Source organism: Aphis gossypii, chromosome 2, assembly GCF_020184175.1.
Source record: "Aphis gossypii isolate Hap1 chromosome 2, ASM2018417v2, whole genome shotgun sequence".
In the NCBI taxonomy this organism is placed as follows: Eukaryota; Metazoa; Arthropoda; class Insecta; order Hemiptera; family Aphididae; genus Aphis; species Aphis gossypii.
The window spans coordinates 12,550,772-12,578,614 of NC_065531.1; the positions used below are offsets into that span (position 1 = coordinate 12,550,772).

At 24.0% G+C, this 27,843-nt stretch overlaps 1 protein-coding gene across 10 annotated transcripts in view; it reads left to right on the forward strand.

Moving 5' to 3' along the window:
* LOC114129027 (potassium channel subfamily T member 2) overlaps positions 1–27,843 on the forward strand; it is a 151,765-nt gene that overhangs the window by 111,195 nt on the left and 12,727 nt on the right. For 9 of the 10 annotated variants that reach the window (XM_050199636.1, XM_050199631.1, XM_027993646.2 and 6 more), the window contains 17 exons: positions 2,890–2,969; positions 4,576–4,675; positions 5,981–6,179; positions 20,971–21,045; positions 21,114–21,197; positions 21,265–21,359; positions 21,434–21,617; positions 21,711–21,875; positions 22,854–23,054; positions 23,119–23,336; positions 23,500–23,649; positions 23,716–23,924; positions 24,022–24,180; positions 24,246–24,396; positions 26,670–26,738; positions 26,908–27,013; positions 27,535–27,779. In XM_050199636.1, the coding sequence (XP_050055593.1) occupies positions 2,890–2,969; positions 4,576–4,675; positions 5,981–6,179; positions 20,971–21,045; positions 21,114–21,197; positions 21,265–21,359; positions 21,434–21,617; positions 21,711–21,875; positions 22,854–23,054; positions 23,119–23,336; positions 23,500–23,649; positions 23,716–23,924; positions 24,022–24,180; positions 24,246–24,396; positions 26,670–26,738; positions 26,908–27,013; positions 27,535–27,779 (2,490 nt within the window). The remainder of the gene's footprint in view (positions 1–2,889; positions 2,970–4,575; positions 4,676–5,980; positions 6,180–20,970; positions 21,046–21,113; positions 21,198–21,264; positions 21,360–21,433; positions 21,618–21,710; positions 21,876–22,853; positions 23,055–23,118; positions 23,337–23,499; positions 23,650–23,715; positions 23,925–24,021; positions 24,181–24,245; positions 24,397–26,669; positions 26,739–26,907; positions 27,014–27,534; positions 27,780–27,843) is intronic. The other variant, XM_050199634.1, reaches the window with a different exon arrangement.

Genomic DNA, 27,843 nt, shown 5'->3' on the forward strand with positions numbered 1-27,843 from the left:
TTTTAATTTTCAATAACGGATATTCAAATAAAAATGATCAAATCAAAAGATAAGAGTGTTGAATCCAATCTTCAAGTTAGGAAAAATAGATTAAATTAAACATTTTGATTAATTTAAACATTTATATGAAATATACTTGTAATTTACAAAACAAGAAAATAAAAAAACATTTAACAAAAAAATAAAATAGTATAAGCACAAAAACAGAAAATCAATTTTCCGAGAAAAATATAAACAATTTATATTATATTATCAATTTTCTAAAGTTTAAGAAGAAACCCGCATTTATTTTTTTCATTTAAAAATGCTCAATAAAAATTTTTATTCAGCAGAACATGAGTATTTTAATTTTAAAGCGAGTTATACCAATTTTAAATAATAATATAAAACAAACTCATATCTTGCTTAAAAAATATTTAAATATTGCATTAATCAATGTACAATGTACAAACGCAGCTGTGTTCTTACCTTTAAATTTTGACCGTTCAATAATAAATCAAAAAACAATTATTCAATATATTGTTAATAAATAAAATATTACATCTAATAACACCAAATGGGTTCTAGTATCTAGTGAACGAAAATTGTTAAAATTATAAGACAGATATAATATATGGGGTTGTAGGTCGTACTGAAATAGTGTCCTCAGAATCATAGTTTAGTAACTAAACTATAGTTACTATACATTTTTTTTTTACTTATTACTTTAAAATTTCAATACAATATAAAATGTATTATATTATTATTATTTTTTTTTGTATTGGTTAAATAATATTGATTAAAAATCTACGTACAATATTGCAAAATACTTAAACACAATTAAGTACTTTTATAAATTGATGGATTTAATCGTAATATTGTTTAATTCAATTATTTTAGTTTATAAAGTTATATTTTACTGTGGTGTATTAAATAAGAAAATTGTAAATGTAAAATATAGATACATAGGTATAAGGCATCAAGAAAATTTGGAAACGTTTAGTATTCTACTACATGCTTACATAACAAAGTTTCTTGATATACTTTAGATAAACTAATTATAGTTGTTTGAATCATGCACAAAAATATAACACAAGTTAAGTACACAAAAAAGTATAATACTGAAGTTTAGTTTAGTTCACAGAGAGTGGCATTAAATTTTCAAGCTATGATCAATCATTGTTTTTGAAATACAATTAAGATAATACATAAGCTTATCCATAAAGTGTCATTTTTTTCTTCCTTGACTTCTTTTTTTAATTTCTTAAAAAATACAAAAGATTTTGAAAAATCCACTATTTTAAATCAATAAACCATTTAATTCCAAGAGCCCTTCAGGTTTCCATATTATACATTTAGGCAAGTATTTAGTAAAAAACTTTCAAACCTATATTTTCTTCTAAAGGATTAAAAATAAAATAAAATAAAGAAATATTGATACATACTTGTATAAAATAATGATTGCATTTTATTTTTTTTTAAGTATTTATTAGGATCATAATATTATATTTTTAACTGAAATTGAAGAGTATTAAACTATTTTAAAATCGAATGACACCCTTGTGTCTTAACTTTGATACTAACTTAAACGTTCACTAAAATAGGGTACTTACAATTGTTTATAATAATTTTTAATTTTAACCTATACATAACATTTCAGTTGATTGTAAATAATATTATATATTAATCAAATGATGTTATTTCATATATGTTGTATTTAAAAATGTACATATAGGTATGTGAGATAAGATAGATTGCAAATAATAAGTAACCTACTTTTTTTCGAACACTGTGTATAAGAGATTTTGTATATTTGTAACGATTTCATTAAATTTTTAAATTTAAACAAATAATATTATTATTATTATTTCGCTCTGACAAGAATTATATGTTTTGTCAATTGTGAAAGTAATAATAAAATATAATTTACTCGGTACACGCGAAAATATAGTTATACACATAATACTTAGTTACCTTAATACTTGATTATAATAACTTGTAGATTTATACATTGATATAACCTTTTCAGAAGATATTCGAGAAATAATAAATGATTTTTTATTAAATATAAGTGAGTGAAATATCTAAAAACATTATAAAATTTTTAAAACCTTGGATTTAAATGTTTTTAATATATTTGTTTGCGCATAGTGCAAAAGTAAACATATTAATGTTTGTTGAATATTTATGTTTCTTATTATATATTTTTTCCGTATTGCAAAGAAGATATTTTAGTTGCTTAAAAACATTATTTATACATTGTAAAGTGCAAAATTATACAATTTAAAAATAAATTTTATACTATGAAATCGAATCTATGTACTTCATTTAGATTTTATCAATATAAACTATTTATGTAAAAAGTTTTACAATTTTCAGAAATATTTTTTTAACTTAATTTGAATTCGTTCAAAATAAAATATATTCTTACTATTTGTATTGTTATTAAAATTAAATTTTAACTTAAGGACACCATATATTTTTAGTTTCATGTTTAAAAACCCCAAAATTTTAATGGTATTTATTATAGGTAATACAAAATAATGTAATTTATTTTATTTGTTTATTGAAATTTAAAAAAACAGAGTTATTTCTTGCTTAGCCCTAATAGGTAATTTGTTTATTGACTATGATAATTCTTTTAAATTTACTTCAAAATATTACTAACACACTAATAAAATTTAGAATTGTATTCGTAAATATATAAATTAAGTCTACAGCACATCAAATATGTATTTGTATTTCATATGATAATCAACTATATGATATTTGTTATGCACAAGATATTTTAACTTCAAACAAATATATGTATATTTTTCATAAATCAAACTTTAATTGTATTATAATATATTGATAAAATATGCATTAATATTTTAATTATAACTTAATAATAACTTAATATTTTTGCAGGGTACGAGTGGAATATTACGTTAACGAAAATACATTCAAAGAACGTTTACAAATATATTTTATTAAAAACCAACGCTCAAGTAAGTATTAAAGAAAAGAAAATATTTGAAAACAAATATAAAATATGAATGTGAAGTACTACGTTAAAACTATTTCGGAAATTCTAAAACAAAAGTTGTGATAAAAAAAATTGTAGACAGTTTTAAAAGAAAGTATTTAAAGAATAATTCTTTGATAACAATAGTCAATAACTTTATTTTTTTTTTACCTTACTGCAAAAACTTATTTTCCGCACAATGATTCTTTTTCTTTTTAAAGAATCAATAATTAATTTTTTATAACATTGTCTTAAAAACAATTGTGTAGAATTTTTTAAATGATCATAAATAATAATACCAATGTAGGTTATCACATTTTATTGGATTCTAAAAAATATCTTTGTAATTAACTATTAAACAAAAAACCTTAGAAATCTGTTAAATGTAGGTAGGTACACTAAAATAACGGTGATTTCAAATTTTTCTGAAATTTTTGTTTTATAAACATTTATTGTATAACGTGTATAAAATATTATAAAACTTAGTTTTTTTACAGTTAAGATAACAATATTCATTATTTCAAAAAAATATTAATTTTGGTTATATTCCTTAAAAATAAATATATGAAATACGGTGAATTTTAAAATTGTATGTTACAGACCATATTGTTTTCATATCAATATGTTTGTTAGTGATCATATAATCACATTTTTTAGTTTTTTAATCTAAAGCAGAATACTAATTCATTTTGATACATAAAAATTAATATAATTTTTTTATTATTATTTATAAGTAGTGATCCAGTATACGGGCTTATAAAAAAGGAGTAAAGTGGCAAGGGATACTCTCGAAATATGTGATACGCTACTTCATAACTATAAAAACTTATTAATAAAAAACAATATAATTTGGTTTAATATTTGATATTTATACTCACGTAAAAACCTTTTTTAGATGCCTACAGAAAATTAAAATACAAGTTCCATTTAAAAAACAAAAGTTTACTCATAGTGATTTTAACAGTAAACAAGAATGCTCAAAAATATATTGGCGAAGTAAAAATATTAAAATTACACTATCTAGAAATAAATAATATGATTCGAAATATTTAGTGTGTTTAATTAAAAGAATCAAAATATATAAATAATGTATAATGTAATGTCATAAACCATAATATTATTTATTTTTCAAAAATAAAAATACATAATGCATAATAAATTTATAATATATATATATACATATAATTATTATTTTTATAGACATCTTTTGAGTTCAAATTTTAATTGAAGACTTATTTTATGTGTATTACAATCCCATATATATGTTGAAAAGGTTTTGAAATGCTTTTCATTTTATGACCATTTAATGTTATCCTAGTTTTAATCAAAATATCGTTAAAAACAAGTATTTATGTCTCAAGGTAATTTACAGTCTATAAACAAAATGTTCTTCTCTAAATATGATTTATTAGTTATCATTTGTGTTTTTTCAAATATAATAATTTTTATTTGTGTCCTTAATTTAATATTTAATATTACAACATAAGTACTTTTAATATTTATGTCTAAAAATATATTATCTCGTAGTTTTTTCCTCAATATTATTAATATTTATCAAAATTAATGTACAACAATGGTTTTTGTTATAGGTCTTCGTATTCGTATCGCAAATTTATTTTTCAAACTACTAACATGTGTTTTATACATCGTCCGCGTCGTACTCGATCAAGATCCCACGTCCGCGACTTGGTAAGCGAAAAACTTTTATAGTACCTATCATACAAAAATATATATTAAATCGAATGATATTAATCTGGTAATTGTAATTCAATTAAAACATAAAAGTTATAATTATTTTATAACATTTTTGTCTACATGTACAGTGTACACGTAAAAATAGCGGGTAGGTGCCGTGTGAATCACTATTATATATTATAGAAGTTATAGAAGTGTTAAATTAGAGTCCAATGATAGTTACCATTGTATACGAAAAACGATTCTAAACGAAAATGATTTGTCAGCCTAGGATATATCCTTTCCAATGGTTGGTGAAAAAGGAGGTTTATGATTTAATGGCCTGAATACACCAAAATTTAAATTCTTTTATAGTTATTGTAAGCTAAATTTATGAACAATTTTGTATTAAATTTGAACTCTTAGCTACTTATGCAAAAAATTTTATGAATTAAGTATACCTACAAAATAATTTTCAAATATTCATGATTTTGACAAATTTTTGTCAATATTTTCAGTTTAAATGCTAATAAAAAAATATTGTGCCTATGAATTCTTATAATTTTTAAATCACTATAAGAGTAACTTATGAAAAACTTTGTATTAAATTTTCAAGTATTTTTATTGGGCCAAAATAATTTTATCAACACTTCAAAAAAAATTTCAGTTGTCTATAAATAGCTTAAAAAAAGTCAAAATATTTTGAAAATTAAATCATGTAAAGAAAACGCCAATCTTAATAACTGGTGAAATTTTCAAGTATCTACGGCTTATATTTTTTGAATAATAACAAATATTTAAAATCGTTTGAGGATAAATCGTTATCGTTACAATATTTCGTAAGAATTTAAAATTCAAAAACACTTAAAAATTTTCCCATAATGATGCTTCGAGTTTTCTGTGGCAAATAAATAGTTCAAAAAAAGCCAAAATATTTTGAAAATTTAGCCATGTATTAATAACAGTAGCATAAACATGTGGTGAAAATTTTAAGTATTTACAGATAATTTTCGTCAATTGAAAACTGGTTTCGTAAAAATTCCCGTTTTTCCATCATTTTTTTTTTCGATTTTTTTGAAAACTGTTAGAAAATGTTTACTTTTAACCTCTTTAATGCACTAAAGATATTCACTTTGCCATCGGAAATCACCCAAAGTTTGAAATTCAAGCATTATTTTGACTAGTTTTGCTGTACACAGACACAAAAAAAACACCCATCATTGTAAAATCAATACATTTATCACTCCGTTCAGAATCTAAAATATGTTTCTTGTATACCTATTGTCATCTCTTAAACTCATTGATTTACATTAACCACAGTTATGGATGCAAAATGGGAAACAAAACCGAATTCCTATGGAGCCGAAATTTGACGGACGAGGCTTTCCAAGCGAGACCTATAATCAATTGGGATGCGATCCAGTGGGTAAAACGACCGTTAGAGCTGTGGGTGATACAGTGCGGACTGGCGATTTTCGCACTCTGCGAATCACTACTTCTCACGTACATAGGTTACAAGGTAATTGCTTGTACTAATTAATATTAATGTTTTTATAAATACTAATCAAGAATTTACGATGGTAACACACATTAAATTTGTGTATTGTAAAAGTCTAATAACATTTTTTTTTAATAACTAAATACATCTACTAGTACATATTTGTATGGACTTCTATAATCCGCATGAAAACAACATGTTTGCACTAGGTACTTTACTAAGTACCACCATTATAGTTGTAAATTATAATACGATAATATTGTATACCTTATGGCTTGTATCATAAGAAAAATTTGAAAAAAGCTCGAAGTTAACTTATCATACATATAAAGTTGAAATATTAAATCATCTATTAGTTACCTTGCTTAATAAGTATATACAATAATCGTGCAAGTTTAAAGAAACTATTTTATAGATGAATATACAATGAGAGCGATAGTTTCATATTCGAAAATTTAGAATATGAAACTTTATCCTTGGTCGACAATTTAAATGTCACCTATGCTTTAAGCACATAGGTATCTAGTTCTAATGTTTTTATTACCGTAATAATCAATATAATTATATTTAATATTTTAATATAATACATTTTTTATATTAAGTAAAATCATACACAGTGTATTTACAGCATTCACTGGTATCAATATAGTAGCATAAAAGAATATTTTTTATGAATGTATATAAATAAACTTAAAGGTCTATTTTACCTTTATTTATTAAACAAAATGTTTACTCTTTATTAAACATTTTTTATGACGAAAAAATTATTTATTATTTAATATCTATTGAGATTAATTTACCGGGAAGTACATTAACGTTAAGTATTATATAACATATACTAATGATCCATATTTCATCGATATTTAATGTCTTATTTAGTAGTGCCTGTATTAAATATAGGTACAACTTGCCATCTTAAAGATTTTATTTTGAAAAATATGTATAACTTTAAATGCTATTAGGCAACAACAAATTTTATATCACTTGTATTTTGACATACTACATAACATACATCATACCTAATAGATATAGATAATTTTCAAGATTGAAGAACAAAATAAATTTATTTTTATTTTATTAAAAATTTACGTTTGTGTATTTTTCAATCTTCAATGTTTATAATATTTAACAGATATTGGGTAGAACATAAATAATAATACCTTTATAAAGTTTTTAATTTATGTGTTACTATTAAACAAATGTAACATTGAAGTGTATTATTATCATTGAAGTAGCTCCTATAATATTATATCCACAAGTAAGAATAGGTAATGAATAATTGACAATTTATTTTCATTAAAAAAATGATTATAAAATGTATTTTTATAGTAAAAAACATTGTCCATATGTATTATATATTTATATATATACACAATTGAAAATTTAAAGTAAGAAGTCGATCACAATTGACAAATAAAGGCCTAGTTAATATTTTTTGGGATTAATGAAACAAATTAAGTATAATTTATCAATAGAAATACTCAAAAAATAAATAAAAATATTTTATCTTGTATTGATAAAAATCATTTCGTTTTATCGGTGAGTTCATGGTGATCACGTTTCTTTCGATATTTTTCTTAATATTTACAATTTTCAAAACTAATATTGGTTAATTGAACTTAACTATAATAGTATAAGATATAAAATTAAAAACAATCCGTAAACATTTATTTTTTTATTTTGTTTTAGAAATTTTTTTATCATTTGTTACAATCATTTTGGTGAAATATATTATTTTTAGAAACAATTACAAATTCCAAAAACAATAAATAAATATTAAATAGCATATATTTTTGACTAAATATTGAATATATTTTATTGGTTTATTGTGATTAACTTTGAATCAAATATCATGATTTATTGTTTCTTTAAAATTTAGTTATACTACACGAAAATTGTCCTGCATCGAATTGATCAAACAATATGTCACCAAAAATATAAAAAATATTTAGTTTTCTATTCTCTAACTTCATTTTTTTCTTCTGATTATTCAAATGTGAAATAGTATTCCCCAAAGTAATACCCCAGTATTTGGGGTTAAAAGAAAAGTTAGGAAAGATAATTTTTTATATGATTTATTAAACGCAATTTTTGATTCTTAAATTACTTTCAATGATTAGTTTTAATATACGTTAACATAAAATAATTAAATTTTTTGACGTTTTGTATTACAATAACAACTATAATTCTGCGTATTATTATGCTGAGGTGTATAAGAAAAAATTAAAGTTGTGATGACTACATTAATTTTTATTTTATGAAATTGATCTTTTGAAACACATAATTACGTGTATTTATCTTTAAATTTTTTATTGCCACTTGATTTATAAAATAATATATTGTATAATTGTTTTTATTATTACTATAATTATATTTGCAACAATAGCCCAAGTGTCAAAAACATAAATGTGTAGAAAATATATATAATATAAGTTTAATGTATATATGTATAAATTGTTAAAGGTTATGTCATATAACCTTTATTTATCAAAAAAACAAAAAAAAAACGAAAAAGAATAAAAATACAATTATTATCATTAGTTAATCACATAAGAACTAAGTAACAACTGACTGTAAGTAGCTTATCTAATCTTCAATCTTCTTATATGGTCTTAAAAATGTCTAAAAATAATCCATTAGATTATTATAAAAAGTAATATTAGACAAACCAAATAGACAGTCATACCTCAGCGTCATAATAATATACATTTATTTTTATATATTATAATACGTCGTTATTATCTTAATTTTATTATAGAGGTCTCTAATATACATCATTTACCGGTTTACCATAGTAAAAAATTACATGAGAAAATTTTGATCCTGCTTGTAAATTAAATACATATCTTTTTTATATCATTAATTATAAAACATATTATTTTAATGAATTATTTTATAACATAATAATACATTTGCATAGCCCAAGTATTTATACTGATTTTATTAACTCAGATTAACTACATTTCTTGTTATAGTATGATAAAATAATACTCGACGGAGTACAAAAATCTAAGGATCGATAAATCATATAGGTTTAATGTTAAGTACCAATATGAGAATAATAAATAGATTGAAGTTTGCCTTTAAGAAATATTTAAATATATTTTTAAAAAAAACTATTTTAACTTCTGCTGCATGCTGTTTTCCTATAGTTTTGAAACCATATTTATTAATAACTTTTAAAAAGTATTTTATATATTTTTCAAACATTTTCTTGAGTGATATAACTTTTTTTATTAAAGCCTTGGCTCTAGTATAAAAAGCGACGTACATATTATAAACATAACATTTGGATGTATATTATAATATCATGATATTATCCAGGTTTAACCATAAACCGTGGGACGTTGGGGTTAGCTCAAGCCCCAGTGCACTAATGACAACCACATATTGAATACATTTCTGTGATACTGACCGTTGAAACACAACTGTCAAAGTAGCCCATTATAAAAAAAAAAAATCATATCTATACCTTTGTCACTGCAATACAATTATAAGCTACCAAGTAAAGTAGGTAATAGATACTCGTAATCAAATTTATTTATTCAATCGCGATTACTTCATTATTCCATTAGTATTACAGTATAAAAGAATCAAAATATTATTGTAAAACAATATCACCGCAAAACAGTTATTAACACAACCGCGTGTAACTTGGTCAATCGATAGATGGAATCTGATGTTTTTATACGAGGAAAAATGTACAATGTACATTATACATGCATTAGACGCTATAAATTATTGTTTAGTACTGAAGATAACAACTACAGGGTTGTTGAAACACCCATTTTCAAAAATAAAAGACATTTTGATGATTTAGGTTTGTATATTAAATATATACGACATTACCTACAAATATTCATGTTATACAAATAAAGTAAATAAATCTATTTTATTCTCTTTGTCAATATTTAAAGAACAAACACATTAATGTGTTTTATAGTAAGTTTATATAGTAATATTTTCCACTATTCATAGTTATTAATTATTCCATATAAAATAATAACTATATTACAGAAAGTAATTTATTAAAATAAATATGTGCGTGTAATAAGTGGATAATATAATGTAATATTACCTAGTGTTTTAATAATATTGGTAGTTGTAAATTATTAAATTCATATCTATACATACATCAATATTGTTAATAAATATACGGTTAGATAGTACACAAGATAATAGTAATTTAGTTCAAATATATGCCAACTAACAAATGAATAATATTTTTTATTTTCTATTTACCATGAAAAAATATTTTTTAATAATTGACACTAAGTATTTTTATATCACCAATTCTTAAAATGTTAAATTATAGGTAAAACAATATATTTTGAAAAAAAAAATAGTATGCTTTTAAAAAATATTGATGAAATAAATGTATAAAATCAACCATTTAAATTATTACGAATGCACGTGTATACCTATAGAAAAATATGCGATATGTTACCTTAACTAATATGTGCCAAAATAATTCACGATAAAACAAATTAATACGTTGTTATACAAGCTCAAGACAGTGAAAATAATAATAAATGGTGTCAAAACATGATAGTTAGTTCTTATCCTCAATTGTTTGACTATGTTTTTATGTGCTTAGAATTGGATAAATCTGGAGTAACTTTCATACCATTCATCGAAATGACTATTTGAAATGTGATCTACTAGTAAGAATGTTTACTCGTTGCAAAATCTAGAATTACACCCACAGGAATACACGACTATTCACTACTGTGGGCATTTGCCGTTCTATAATAAAAATAGTATGCTATTATTTTGAAATGATGTCCATATAATGCCCAAGGATATTAAATCGTGCCGAAATTTATAAAAGGAGATCATAGAACTATTTTGAGGCTGTCGAAAGTATGACATTTTATTTGATTATTAAGTACTAACCATTAGATATATCTGTATGTTAATGAAGATCAATAAATAAAACGGTTTTAATGGTGAACGAGGTCATACAAAAATAAATATTCAAATAAAATGTATAACTTAGAAATATTCATCAAACGTTAATAATATTTTACTGAAGTGTAAAAATGTTTTTGATCAAATCAATGTTTGATAATATTGGCTTTAAAATCACCGAAATTGGTTGGATAGGAATATATAAATATATTTTATAATATTTTTTATTTATTAATGTTAAAAATGATATAATATTAAAGTGTTATTAAAATATAGTAAGTAAACATTGTCATATTAACGGATATCGAGTAAGCAAAAACATTCAGAAATGTCAATTTACATTATTTTATTCGAATCACAAAATTAGTTTGATTATTAACTATAGAAAATATTTATAAAGGCTTATTTTAACAAAATAAAATGTGGTGTTTCTATCGATACACGCATAAATCAAACTTAAAATAACAACCACTGTTTTATCTTTAATGTTAAGTTAAATTATAGCATATTATCATTATGTAAGTAATGAAATGGTATCATTATTCATTACCTAGCTATTATATTACCAAGTTTAAAGTCCCCCTTCATCATTACATCGAAGGGCTTCTCTACGCACTGTCTTACAATACTAATTTTGCAAACAACTCACCCCTATCTAAAGCTATGTCTCTATACAATACGATTTTGATTTCTTTTATATGATCCATTAAATATGATAACTTGAAATTCGGATACACTTTATTATTGTTTCCTATCATTGCATTATTATAATATGATCTGTCATCACTATATAATATATATAGTATATATTATATTATTACGAATTACCTACTGTTATTTTAAATATATTTAACATAATATTATTTCTCTTTTATATTTATTTTATTTAGTTCATAAACTTGTTAGATTTAATTTGAATATTAAGTGTTATCACAAATTTTGCTTGTGCTTATATTATTAGTATACATAAATTATTATTATGTAATTGAGTAAACAATTTTTTACTATTTTGATTGTTTAACTATTATAAATTAAAATAATCATCATTCATTATTATACAAGAGTGTATTTATTTTCAAAATATGTATAATTTAAATGCATTAATTATGGATTGGGCAAAAAATGAATTCATTTAATGGTTCGCTAAAATTTAATAGACCAACCATTAGCCACTAAACCATGTTTAAGGAAGTATTAGCTCACTATTAATTCATTTAATGTTTAGTAATTGTTCATGCAACCCGACATAAGTTAATTATAATTTATAATTAGTTGAATTTGTTTAAAACTATTATAGAACACAAGTATTGAAGTATAATAAAATGTTATTTGTTAAAATTATATTTTTAAAACTAAACATCAATGAATAACAAACTAATCAAAATTTCAAAATTAACTAGTTAGTATAATTTTTGAATGACTAGCTTTTTACGAAACATGTATTTTAATAAATGGAAGTACTAAGGAAATGTACTTTTATCATATTTGCACATGCTTTGCATACAAACATGGGTTTAATTAATATACATATACCTAATTGTTCTTATTTATTCATTACATATATATTCATTTAAATTTATCTTAAAATATATTTGAGCATTAAACCTATCATCTATACATCAACAAAGTTTTATTCATATAAAATTAAGTTAGTTTAATATAAATAATAATTAAATATCTTCTGATTCACTATGAAATCACATAAAACACTATGTAAACGGTTGAATATCTGCAAAACGGGTATTTGTATTGAAAACTCCGTTTTAATTTTGTAGAAAATTGTTTTCTAAATTAAGCATCTTGACAAATCCAGGAAAATCTTTTAGAATTACATTCACCCTGTGACCCAGTAAAGCCTCAACACGCTTTTCCGCTGGCCACCATCGACCCAACTCCCAACCAAAACAGCTATAAATCGGAGTATATTCAACAGCACACTCGATGAAACGTAAATGTTAATATTAAAACTCAGCAATTATAAAAGCTTCGACCCTAAACTGATTCAAATATATAAACAATTGAAGTTTAGGAAAAATATGGTTTTTTTTGTGTGATTCTTACGATATTGTGCTAATAGTTCAATTATAAAATGGGGTTTAATTATGTTGAATTCATCAGATCATGATATTTGACTTAAATTTATTGGTTCATCATTCTGAACATAAATAATAAAACTCTAAATCAGTCTAACAAAAACCATGTTATTTTTACAAAAAATAAAGATTGAATGATATCCTTTAAAACATTAAAATATTATTCATTACGACATTTATACGTATAACATCGAGTTGTTCAAAGCAATGTGATTAATGTGTGGCAATATGTTTATAAGACAATTGATCAAGAAGAATTGGATGTTTAGATATTATCATGATTAAGAAAGTTAATATAGTAAATAGGAACCACAAAGTGTGCAAGTTGCAGTAAGATAACCGTAGATTGTGGTCGTACGATTAAACAAATCCCAAGAGTAAAGGCATCGATAGAAGCGTATGTTGAGAAATAATATAGTGTTAAGGCGTAGTTATAGTCCGTAACTGTGAAACTTTAATTTAAATCTGTAAAATGTTTGTTTATAAAGTCAAATAACTAATTTTCCTTGTATAAGTAATAGCTATTTTTATAAGCAATAAACTCTACAAAATTAATAGTTTTAAAATGTATGATTTCTATACGCGAAAAGTGTTTATAAACCTTCTATAAAAACTTTTTCTTTGTTATAAAACTTAGTTTTAAAGAACTACTTTTGTTATTTTTCTAAATTGACCTCTCTCACACACAAATTTAGCTCGTCTTAAGTTCTTAAGTTATAAATTATTTTGCAATTAACTTTTCATTACATTAATATTCAAAAGAAAATTATTTTGGGGTGTAAATAATTATAGTGATTTTATTTATTTATTCAAATTTAACACCCCGAAGGGGTAATCACAGATTTTATGTATTAATCAATCTAACTTTGGATAATTTACGAATGCAAAAATTATGTTTAGCTAGGTATAGATACTACTAATAGTAATAATTTCTCAAATTCCATGTCGGACTCGTATCATTTCGTCGATCTATATGAAAATATTAGCTACAAAATAAGTTATTATTATCAATGACCGTATATTATGTACATCCGGTGCAATATAGGTATATTTGTATTCACGCGTGATTCGAAGAAACAACGGTCAGATCCAGTACCGAGTATTCCTGTTTCCGTTTCGTAAATGCTATCATTATCGGTCTTACGACGATGTTCGCATAAACCACGTCGTTAAAATCTAATGGATGGAACGAGCACAATATCTTTGCTTAGTGAGATATCCATTAGCGAATCAGAACAGATCAATGGGTCCAAGCAATACACAGGCTTAGCGTAATGTCATAGACGGATAAAGTAGAAAAAAAACCACCCGAAAGAAAAACGAGATTGCAGGTCACACGAAACAGTGCGTAATTTTCAAACGACGACGATGACCTGTAATACTACGAATTGAGCACCGACCCACGATATTACAATAATAACATCAACCATGCGGAATCGAATTAGAAAATCGGTAAAAACAATTCATGCTAACAGAGCTTTGTTGCAACGCCGTCTGCTATTACTTCTCTAGAACTAATTAAATTCTCATTGATCCGCATACGCTTAATTCCCGAACAAATAAAATTTACCTCTACTATGATTTATGATGATAATAGTAATAATAATATGCTCGTCTAGTCCTTAGCCTTTTCGGTATCTACGTCTCCGTCTGGAGTGTGAATGGCACACCCCAAACGACTTGGTTACAGAGAGTGACTTGTCGTAGTCTCTCCCGGCCGGAAACGTGCGGTTTATGACGTTACGACAGTCTGGAATGTCGTCGTTTTCCATGTGACTGCGTAATATTATAAATTATAATGTTCCCTGTACAATGTATAATATCTAATAAGTAATAACGAAAACGCAAAACAAAGTGTTCAGGCCTTAAAAAAATTATGTGCTAAAAAAACCGTAAACATTTTCAATTATGTAGGTACTAGGTATACAGCAACACTGATAATTGATTGAATTTAAGTTGAAACAGACAATATTACTAAAATATTTTTTTAATAAATATAGTTTTACGTGGACTATTTTAAAAAAATATATCGAAAATGTTAAATTACATTTTTATAACATGTAAAAAAAAATTGTACTTAAAAACTGATTTTCCATATTTTAAATATTTCAAATATTACAAAGTTGTAATAATAATATATAGAATAAATATAAACATATCTTTTTTTTATTATTTCAGAAAGCTTTTTGTACTTTATTTTACTCTGAATTGCTTGGAACATTGATATATAAGGACACAAAATAAAATGAACATATTTTATAGAAATAAAAACCAAAATGTGCAAAACTATACCTTAAATATTTTTAAATTTGAAATCCATACCACATCGAAAAAAATTCACTTCGATTCAGGTTTCTCTTTTTTTTACTTTCCTGATAAATATACGAAATCGCAAGTACTGAACCCTTATAATAACACATAAAATAATATTACCCCGTCAATCATCCGAAAGAATATCAAATTTAGGCGTTATATTTTAATCTTATAAAAATACTTAAAAATATGGCTAGATGAAATACAACAATTGGACGCAGTTCCTAGGAATTATATAACAAACTTTTTTTAGTTTCTATTACAGATTATACAATACTATTACGTAAATATCTACTTCGCATGTTGTATCCCTGGATTAAAAAACAACTTATCAGCCTCAAACCAAATATTGAACTATATTTCTTGTACGACGCTTGTTGTTATTTGTATATTATTCTTGACTTATAAAATAAACTTAAATATTTATATAATAGTTAACATACTAATTTCCCTAATATTTAATATAATATGGTTGATAATAATATTTTATTTCTCAATTATAATTAATTGATTTGATTGTTAATATATTTTATACAATTATTTACTATTACATACCTCATTTGGTTTTTAGTTTTTTTACTAAAGAAAAAAAAAATAAAACACTTCAAACTATAAACTTAAATTAAATACCAACATAACACTTAAGCACAACAAATTTTTAACTATTATTTAAGTATAAAATTATTTTTTAAAATACCAAACTATATAGTGTACATTTTTTTCTAAAAAAGGTTATAATAAATTAAGATTGTCTTAAATTATGTCCCAGGCATTTTTAAACTAAAAAAATTTCTTGGATTCTCATTATAATGAACAGCGAAAACTATGATAATAATATTGTAAATAAAGTATTACCTTTAATGTGTTTGATACATAATTTAAATTACTATTACTTATAGATTATATATCAATAAATGTATAAGTAACAGTTATAGATTATATTAATACATTTTTCAGGTTAAATTTAACCACAGTTAAATAATGTTTAATGGATTAATTTTTATGATACATGTACCAACATGCATGTATATTTCCAGAAACAAACAAAAATAGGTAAATAATTTTTGATTTATGAAAAAAAAAAATGTAGGATTGGTAAATATGGCGTTTTACAAATCAGTATTCCATATACATTGTAAAAGTAGTACGTTTGAGCTTTGTTTTTATTTTCCTAACCCTGCAGTACACTGTTCATTGAGAAATACAATAAATCATTTATTACACGTCAAAAATATCTAATGACTAATCTGGAATTACTTATTTGATACAGCATTTATTAAACTGATAATTAATATTGGTATTATGATTAATGGTATCAACTAATTATTGTTTTAAACAAATCATATTACCTATAGGTACAAGTTGATTATATATCAGTATAAACTTACCGACATTTATCGTATTTCCATTGTCATTTTTAAATGATCTAAGTCGACGATAATTTCAACATATCGAAAAGTAAAAAATATTAAAATAAAACAATTATTTCTTTAGAATAACAACTATACTAGATACAATATCGATAAAATAACTACTTAAAACTTCCTTAGCAAACTTACAGTTCAAATAAAAATAAAGGGACAACAGAAATAAATAAAAATAAATATTATAGAAATTCAATAAGTTCTTCCTTGCTCTGCTACATACGTAGTACATACGTTGAATCTATAGGTACACTGCTTAAAACAAAACTTAAAAAAAAAAAATGTTCAATTAAAAATGAATACCAATATGATGCTAACACCATATAGTTCTCGGTATTTCTTGTATAAGTTAACAAGCTTTTGTTAATGAACTGCACTATGGGTGAATCAATACTTCCAGAATAATCAGCGCAAGCACTTCAAATGCATATAGCTGCTAATACTTTATTGACTTTCAATAATTATGCTGCTAAATTACGATTTTATATATTATGTTATACATCATAAATATAACATTTGCTTGTACCTATAATGTCGAATCGATATTTAATAGTGAATATACATATTTTATCTAATCACATGTAATCAAATAAACTGAGAAGTTTCGGTTGACTTATGAAAATAGACACACGTTTTAATATTGAGTTCTTGAGTTTATCCAGTTATAGAGTTAGACATTAAATACTATTTTTTTATGAAAAAAACATTTGAAATTCCACTATATTTTCAATAAAAATTATAAATAATTGTATACTAACTAAATCCTACTAAAAATACATTAGTTATTTTATTTGTTAATATATTGTTCTACATATATATAAAACCTTTAAATTATAAGGTTAATAAATCACAATGAATTGTCAAAAAATATGTTTTTAATAATTTTTCCCAAAAATGTGTAATGTAATATTAATAAAGTTTCTTAAATAAAGTTAAATGTATATAATTTATAGCATTGTGTCTACAAAAATAACATAAAGTAAATGCTAGCATTTAATTTTCATGTTTATTTGGTACAGATTCATTTAATTTTGAGTAGCTACTGTCAAATTAAGTTTTGACATTTCAATGTCTATTTTATAATTTCAGTTTTCAGGACCTTAGTTTCTTGGGTTATCATTTACCATTATACAACACTATAAATTAAAAGTTATTTTCTCTCTACTAACATAAATTTCAACATATAGATAACCATATTTGACACTATCTGATATTTTTCTTTAAAGATTTTGCAAATAAAAATCGTTAAAATTCAAAAAAGTTTATAAAATTACTGAAATTGAATATTTTAAATTGATAATGTATCTTTATTATCTACACGATACGCCGTACATTCGTGTTCATAAAAATAATTAACCTTTAAGATCGATCACAAAAACTGGCTGTTGCTTCATTGACCTCAAAACATAATAAAATGAACCTATTAAAATCATTATAAATATGAATCGATGGTTTATTATTACATTATAAAACACTTCTGCATAAAATTCTGATTTTTATACGTATTTTTATAAAACAATTAATTTAATTAATTTTACTAAAGTAAACTCTATTTAAAATCAGTTTTTAAAGGCTGTAATTTTAAATCACTTTTAATTTTAAATTAATAGTAAATCACAGGCTCTGATTCAAGGTGCAACTAGTAAATAATATCAAATTCTTTCTATTTTATAAATGTATTTGTTAATTTAATGACACTTTTATATTTTCATTTATTAGATATATTACAAAAGTAATTCAATATTGGTTTCTTCAATATAATAATATAAAAATGCATATTATGCTAAAATATTGAAACATAATATATTTTTATGTAAATGTTAAATGTTATGTAAATTGGATTTTTACTTCTTCAATATTGTATAATTTTTTAATTATATTTATTTTAATATTAATGAATTATATGAAAACCAAAGTTTATTTAAAAAAATATATTTCTAAATATGAATATTAAAACAATATATAATATTTTATGGCAATAGTAGTTCCTGATTAATTTTGTGATACAATTAATCAAATTTAGATTGATATAATCTGATAACTTAGATAATATAAATAAATTTAAATTTATATATTTTTATGATTATAAATTATAGATTATTTTTTTGGTGAGTGCGTTTTTTTTTTATAGTATTATATTCTTAAAATGTATTCGAATGATATATTTCGGTTACGTATATGGTATATCCAAAAATATTATTAATATTAATGTTTTTCTTCTTCCGTTATGAAGTAGCTATTATATTATTTACATATATTTTGTTAGCTGTGTATGTTGAAATTGAACCTCTACAATATACCCTGCTTTATTTTTCAACTTGAAATATTAAGACAATATTGTTTTAAGTGCTATAAGCTTTTGGAAATATACACATCATGTAAATTCGTTTAAAATTCAAATCTGAATAATTAATTGTTTTTATTAAAAGAATTACACGATTTACATATTAAACTAGGTATTTCATAAATATTTTATTTGGTTTATTATCTAAGATAGGCAGAATTCCTTACAGAATTTCAACAATATAATGTCTAATAGTTATAAATGGCTACAATGTAACGACTTACTAAATTTTCTTAACTATCTCTTTTGTTACTTTTTTAAAACTACCTTATTTTTACATAAATCACACTTAATAATTTTCATAACTATTTTTAGTACATAATATAATATATTATTTACTCCTCTAAAATTATATGTTATCAGTAAATTATCATGGTAATAAATGACTAATGGTTAAAATATCAGCCGTCAAATATAAAAATAATATAACTAAATATTTTTCTTGAGATTTTATATTCTAAAAAATATGAGTATGTAAAATAAGCTAAATAAATACAAAATTACTTTAGTATAAAAGTTTTGAAAAGTTAGATTTCTTTGAAAGAATTTAAGAATTTAAATTACAAAGATTGACTTTGAAAACGAGAGTACCGGGCTAAACACACCGAAGGAAAATCTCAATAAAGAAAAAAAAATATTATTATTAATATTTAATTTGTATTACACTAATTATTTACCTACTTCAAACGTCTTTTTGTGAGTGCTTTGATTGGGTAGAAATTTATTTTATCTAATTTATAATTATATAATAGTATGCATTATATAATATCCTTTGAACTATATTTAACTTCAACTTTGCATATACCTTTATACACGAGTATAAAAACGCGTTCTTTCGTAAATCGTTTTCTATCAAAATTCAAACAATGATCCGTTAATATTTTCCAAACGAAAATACTATTAAATATTCACAACAGAGAGCATTTTTATTTTTTAAAGCAAAAAAAAAAATAGAAGAAAAATGTAGAAAGGTAGAGTAGGTAAGTGGCAGGTAATCCACGAAAAGTGGCCTGATTCTACTCATTTAGAATGCCAGCCAGGCGTTATACATATTATTTGGATGGTCTTGAAGACCCGAGACGGTCTTTCATAGTAGACTATGCTATTAGCGGCAATTTGCGTAACTCGACTATAGTGCGTACAGAGTAGGGTTATACTTACGTGTGAATTAAGTATCAGTCGTTAATATTTAACGTTGCCTTGGTTATTTTATGGAGAATAAATGTATTTGGTACCTACCACCTACGTACACATACAATGAAAACAATATTATTATAATAAATATGATTATAATTTATTTAAATAACCAGTATTTTTAGAACAAAGTCATGACCTATATTTTTTGGTTTATAACATATCGATATTGATTATTTTTGTTACTATGAAGACAATATTAAAACGTCGATAGTATAATAGCTACCTAAATAAAAAGGTACTATTATATACCTTTTTATTATTTTAATAAACTTGTAAAATTGTCTAAAGCTTGATATTTTTCACTGTGTAACCACAAAGACAATAATATTAAGAGACGGGAACCGGTATATATAGTGGTGTTTGATTTTCTCTTATTATCAGTAAAATATCTATTGAATTCAAAAAGTTAAATTGTCATAATTTTGGACAATTTTAATTAAAAGCATTTTAAAATGTTTATCAACATTTGATAAAATGCTTAGTAAATGAAATATAAGTTAAATATATATATGTTTTTTTTTTCATTCCAGGGAAATGTAATGCAACAACTACTATCATTCCACTTCCTTTTAGAGTTGATTACAACTGTACCATTTATTTTCACAGTCAGTATCTATTATTTGTTTTTAATAAAAGAAATTAATCAATAACGTAATATTATATTATTTTACAGATTTTCCAACCAACGTTGATCAACCTTTTCATACCAGTTTTTCTAAACTGTTGGTTGGCGAAAAAATCCTTAGAAAATATGTTTGTCAGTAAATATTATTAAATTCGTCGTAATAATATTATTACATTTTTGTTTTTAAATAATTTTTCAGAACGATCTTCACCGAGCTATGCAAAAATCTCAATCAGCACTGTCTCAACAATTAATGATACTTTCAGCCACACTTCTCTGTTTAGTATTTACTAGGTGAGTTCTGAGTTATGAATTATGAGTCACAAGCCAATGTATAATGATCACTTATAATTATGTTGATCGTGTAGTGTATGTGGTATACAGCATTTCCAAAGAGCTGGACATCGGCATCTGAGCCTCTTTCAAGCTACTTATTATGTAGTAGTCACATTCTCTACGGTCGGGTACGGTGACTTCGTGCCAGACATTTGGCCTTCCCAGCTCTATATGGTTGTTATGATATGCATAGCACTCATCGTTCTTCCAACACAAGTACAATTTAAACACATTCAGTCAATTCCGCTGTTTATTTTTCATATACTAAATTTAATTGTTAATACATGTGTTTGTTATTTTAATTTATAGTTTGAACAGTTAGCGTTTACATGGATGGAAAGACAGAAACTTGGCGGTTCTTATTCATCTCATAGAGCACATTCTGAAAAACATGTAGTCGTCTGTAGTACAACGCTTCAAGCTGACACAATTATGGATTTTCTTAATGAATTTTACGCACATCCATTACTTCAAGTTGGTGTATAGTCATAATATTAATCGGCTCTAGTTTTAATTAAAAATCCATAGAAATAGCTATATAGTATGTAGCTGTAATAGGTAACATAATATATTAACTACATTTCTAAAGTTTAAAGCTTCAAGGTAGGAAATTAAATTTGTTGAACTACTAAACTGTAATGAGAAGTAAAATTTACTGTCATGGTGAAAGTTAGAAGAAAATACAAATTTTAAACTATATTATGCATTTTAATACATTTTAATATTATAAATAGTGTAATCACTCCGAATTATAATCAATAGATTCAATGTTTTTTATCGTATTTTTATGTTTGATTTTTATATTATGTAAATATGATATAAAGGTACACATTGTTTACAGACGTTGATTTATAGTCAGGTCAAAATTATTTTATTCATATAGGTTATATATGAGTAGAAAAACCATGTTATACATACATGTTATTAAATTCCGTCATAATTTTATTATTAATAATATCTTATTACATTTACTTCATTATTTTAATTATTAAAATTATATACTAGTTGAAACTTTTTGATTGAAGATAATTTTGAATTTTTAAACATATTAATTTTATCGATATACAATTTATTAACATGCACTATATTCAATATCCATGATATAGTTAAAATTTACAAATTTATTTTATAATTAAAGTTTTGTTCGATGTTCTAAATACACCTTGTTAATGTTGTTTTAATTATATATTTATTAATATTAACCATGGTAAAATTGTATCAATAGGTTAACGTCTAAAGTTAATTAAAACACATTTCTTTGATATTTAAAAAAATAAATAAATACCGTATTTAGATACGATATCCATCAAAAAACTAAATATATATAAATTTAAGATACAACACGTATTTCTTTTTCAAATCAAGTATTCATTTTACAATCCTATAAATCAATATAAATTAGGTACCTATTTAAGTGAATAAAAACTTTATTATTCAAATTATCATTATCAGGACTATTTTGTGGTCCTATTATCACCAATGGAACTGGATACCACAATGAGAATGATTCTCCAAGTACCTATTTGGGCACAAAGGGTGATTTATATTCAAGGGTCGTGTTTAAAAGATGGAGATCTGTCCAGAGCTAGAATGAGTGATGCTAAAGCTTGTTTCGTTTTGGCTGCTAGAAATTATGCTGACAAAACTGCTGCAGTAAATATTTTCTATTTATTAATTCATTAAAATTAAAATTATAATTTATACTGTATATTAAAAGGATGAACACACGATTCTACGTTCGTGGGCCGTCAAAGACTACGCTCCAACTGTTCCCCAATACGTTCAAATATTTCGGCCAGAAAATAAATTACACGTGAAATTTGCTGAGTTTGTTGTATGTGAAGATGAGCTTAAATATGCTCTTCTCGCTAATAACTGCACATGCCCTGGAGCTTCAACATTAGTTACACTTCTGCTGCATACAAGTAGAGGACAGTTAGTGTTACTTTTTTAATATAAAAAAAAAACTATTTTCAGTAATGTAGTGAAACCTCAACTTACGACGGCCTTAAAATAAAAGTCTCACTGAATTACGAATAATAAAAATATAGGTTATATATATATATATATAAAAATATTTTTTATAACTTGTGTTTAGGGAAGGCCAGACTTCGCCTGAAGAATGGCATAGACTGTATGGTAGATGTTCAGGAAATGAAATCTACCACATTCTTTTAGGAGATAGTCGATTTTTTGGTGAATACGAAGGCAAAAGTTTCACATATGCAAGTTTTCATTCACATCGAAAGTATATCATCACAATCTATATAAAAAATTAATTTTAAACGTAAATAATAATACATTTCTATCTTAGATTCGGTGTATCACTAGTGGGAGTGCGGCCTGCCGATTTACCAGAATTTTACGAAGACACAATTCTTTTAAATCCTGGGCCAAGGCATATAATGAAAAAATCCGATATATGTTATTACATTAGCGTTAATAAGGAAGAAAATTCATCATTTGTTGTTTCAAATAATGGTTCAGCACCCTCAAAACATCTCGATAGTATGTTAAATAATGGTGAGTAAATATTTATTACATTGTACCAAAATACATATAGGTCATAATAGGTCATATGACACATAGTATTTTAAACTATAATAAACATTGATTTCAGATAAGCCCACAGAAGTTCAAAAAACAATTAGAGAAAGTTATACGTTCCAAAACAAACAAACAGAAGAACCGACAATCGTAGGTAATCATTTGAATATCCCTAAGCCAATGGATATGAACCCGAATTTATTGAGCCCTGAAATACTAGGTCAAAGAAGAGGTGATAGTTAAATTTTTTAAATAACTAAATTTATAGAAAAAAAAATTTAATTATTCTATGTTTAGGTAGTCGCCGTCCAAGTATATTACCAGTGGCTGAAAATATAACAGGTTCGTCATTAAACATATCTGTACCTCAGCCAGAAGAAGATGGAGATGAAAGCGAAGATGAGCTAGAAGACGAGGTTCCATGGAGATCGCCGAGTGAAAAAATAGCGTAAGAATAAAAAAAATAATAAGTAACGAATGTATAATATATTTTATAATCTTCATGCATTTTGATTTTGTGTGGTTATTAGTATGTGCTGTATCCTTGCTTGAGGGTTATTTGAATAATAAACTGATCGGGAATTAATAAATCCTGATCCGGAAACTTAAATTCGCAGATAATTATAAATTAAAATTATTATAAAACTAATATATTGAAGTTAAATATTATTTATTTGTAGCTTAGATTAGTCCAAAAAAAAAAACATACAATATTACAAGTTGAGTCATACAATCAAAAATACAATTTCAAAAGTAGTTTAGTATAGAAGTTTATAATTTAGTAGAATACGTAAACATTATCTCAGTAAATAAGCATAATAAATTCTTGTGTAAGGCATATAAAGTTTGATGAACCCATTGAAACAATATAGTACAAATTCCTTATCTTTATTTTTTTTCTTTAGAACGAAATAAAGTGTCCCCCGTGTATAAAAATATAGTGGCAGAAAAAACTGGAAGAAAATATTTTTATGCTTCTTATTATACTTGTAAAACAAATATTTTCGAATACTTTGAAGTCTAAAAAAAAGAAAGAATATAATATGTAGGTACATTCAAATTTAAATTTAAACCTATGTCAAATATACATGTCACTATTATTTGAGTCACTATAGTATAATAATATATGTATACATAATAATTTACGTTTCTTGAAAAAATACAGTTATTGATATTTTATAAATTTCGAGAAATTATTACTATGATTAAATTTTAATTATTGTTTCGATGAATTTATAGTATTTTACTTTTTTCTAGAAAATATTCTTAATTAAATGTCAATTTATGGCATTAAGCGTCATCATATTGTACTATTAGTATGATATTCAAAAGAATTTAAATTTCTTAAAATCAGAACAAAAATGTATAAGATATACAATTATTTTCCCACTTTTAGTTTCTTCTTATCTTATATTTTAGTTAATAAGTACATTTTATATTAAAAACAAGGGTTGTTATTTTACATAGTTAACATATTTTAACAGAGAAAAAATTAAAATAGCACATAACGTATAAAGTATCATAAATCATAGAACATAAATAACAAAAACTAGTTATGATTGTAGTTAATATACAGGTACAGACAGTCGTTAATTATTATTAATTTTACATAATTTTCCAACATTATCTAATAATTATACCAGTTTTTATTAATAATGTCTATCAAATTTCACTTTTGAAAAAAAATATCATCTTTGACTCTTTACAGTAACAAAATTATCCTATAAATAAGTATTGTGTAAAAATTATAATTACACCGTGCTTTAAAAATGATAATATGATACTTAAGATATTTTTACAACTATTTTTTTTTTTTCATGATATTAAGTAGTCGTATTTTAAATAAATATATTTGTAATAAATTATTTCATTATAGGCCATTATGCATAACTAATACGCATTTACACTATAAAATCCGTATGGTAGAATACACACGAGTATAATATTGCATACATAAATGTTTGGATTATGTCCATTGTAAAAACCGAAATATTTGAAAATAATTATATTCGATTAGGGTTTAAACTGTATAATATAATAACATTATCTACCTATACGATATTTCTCAATATTTGATTTACAGAATATGTTAGACATTAATAAACAACATTATCATAATTTTAAAATACAAGAATAAACTTAATGAAACATACACCGAAAATTCTCTAATACTTTTCTCTTTTTCTTGCTATACACATATAAATAAAAATAAATTATATGGAAAGAATATGGAAAGAATAATGTTATTTCTTAATATGTGAGCCTAATAATAAGACTTAAACATTTTATTTGCACTAAAAATAATTCAACACTGCATATTTGATTGAAAATAATAAAATACTAATCAAAACCCTTATGAATTTATTAAATTGTTAAATTCAATTCAAATAATGTTTGCAAATTATGAGATTTTTATTCTTTTTTTAGTATTTTTTTTTCGCTTAAAAAATGTAGTCAAGCTTTATGTATTAACAACACTTTTATATGACATTAAAAAAAAAAAAAAAAACTTAAAATATTTTCAACTTGTCATGCATAATAGGTACTATCTATAATCTATCTATATAGCTTAAGAGTAATTTTTTAAAAAAATACAATTAATACTTCACCTTACCTTCTATATTATATTTTAGTCAAATAAAAATCTTTGACTTAGTAATATTTTGCATGTCGATTTCGTTTGTACATTGTTTTTTTTTCGCATGTTTGTTATAAACTCAGATTCCGCGTTACAGCGGATGGTGAGGAAGACGTTTACACACAGCCTGTTTGGCATGCTGAGTGGACCAGGCAAGTGTTTAAACAACGTGATGCTATTCTGTTAAAAAAAAATAAATAATAATAATATAGACGATCCAAAACGTCATAAATGTAAAACGTGTTTTTTTTTGGCTACACGTTTTTTTCTTTTCTTTTTTTTTACAATTTTTATTATTTTTTTTTTTATTTTTTTATATAGAATAGTCAAAGGATTTCCACCAGTGTCACCGTACATAGGTGTCAGTCCCACATTGTGTTATTTATTAAAGGAAAAAAAACCACTGTGTTGTCTACAGCTCGCTCAGGTAAATATTATGATTTTTAAATGACACATTGACACATATTATGTCTATCGTTTCGTTATTTAATGTAGAAGTTTAGATTTCTCATATAAATATTATATACAATTTTATTGAAATTTACATTTTAAAAATATTAAGAGTATTATTTTAATGCTTAAATATAATTTTAGTCAATTCAAAATGTTAGATATGAATGATAGTGATGACAAAATATCGCCTGATACTGTAACAACTTTTTTAAACCTTTAATATTAAAGCTCTTGATTATTCTAAACTATAATCACTAATACTAAAATATATTATTATTAGTTTATAAATTAAAAATAAAGTGAGATATAATAAAGTGAATTATCAAATATGGTGTATGCTGTAATATTTTTTATAATTAAAGTATTAATTTATTGGTTTAGAATTTTAATATAGAGTTATAAGAAATAATATAATAATTGTGTATCAAAATTTAGTTTATTTATTACTTATATTGTGTACACAATACAAACTTGAGAAAATTTTAATAATAACAGGTATGTGAGCATTGTGCTTACCGAAACGCCAATGACTACAATTGGCAAAATAAAACCATAATTTTAGCTGCCGATTACGCATCAAATGGAATTTACAATTTCATCATACCACTAAGGGCACACTTTCATCCGAAAACGTCCTTAAATCCGATCATCATACTATTAGAACGACGTCCGGATATTGCGTTTCTAGACGCAATTTCATATTTTCCCCTTGTTTACTGGATGTTGGGATCCATAGACTGGTAAGAATGTACAACAATTATTATCATAGAAAAAAATAGTAGTAACATGACGTATATATAAAAT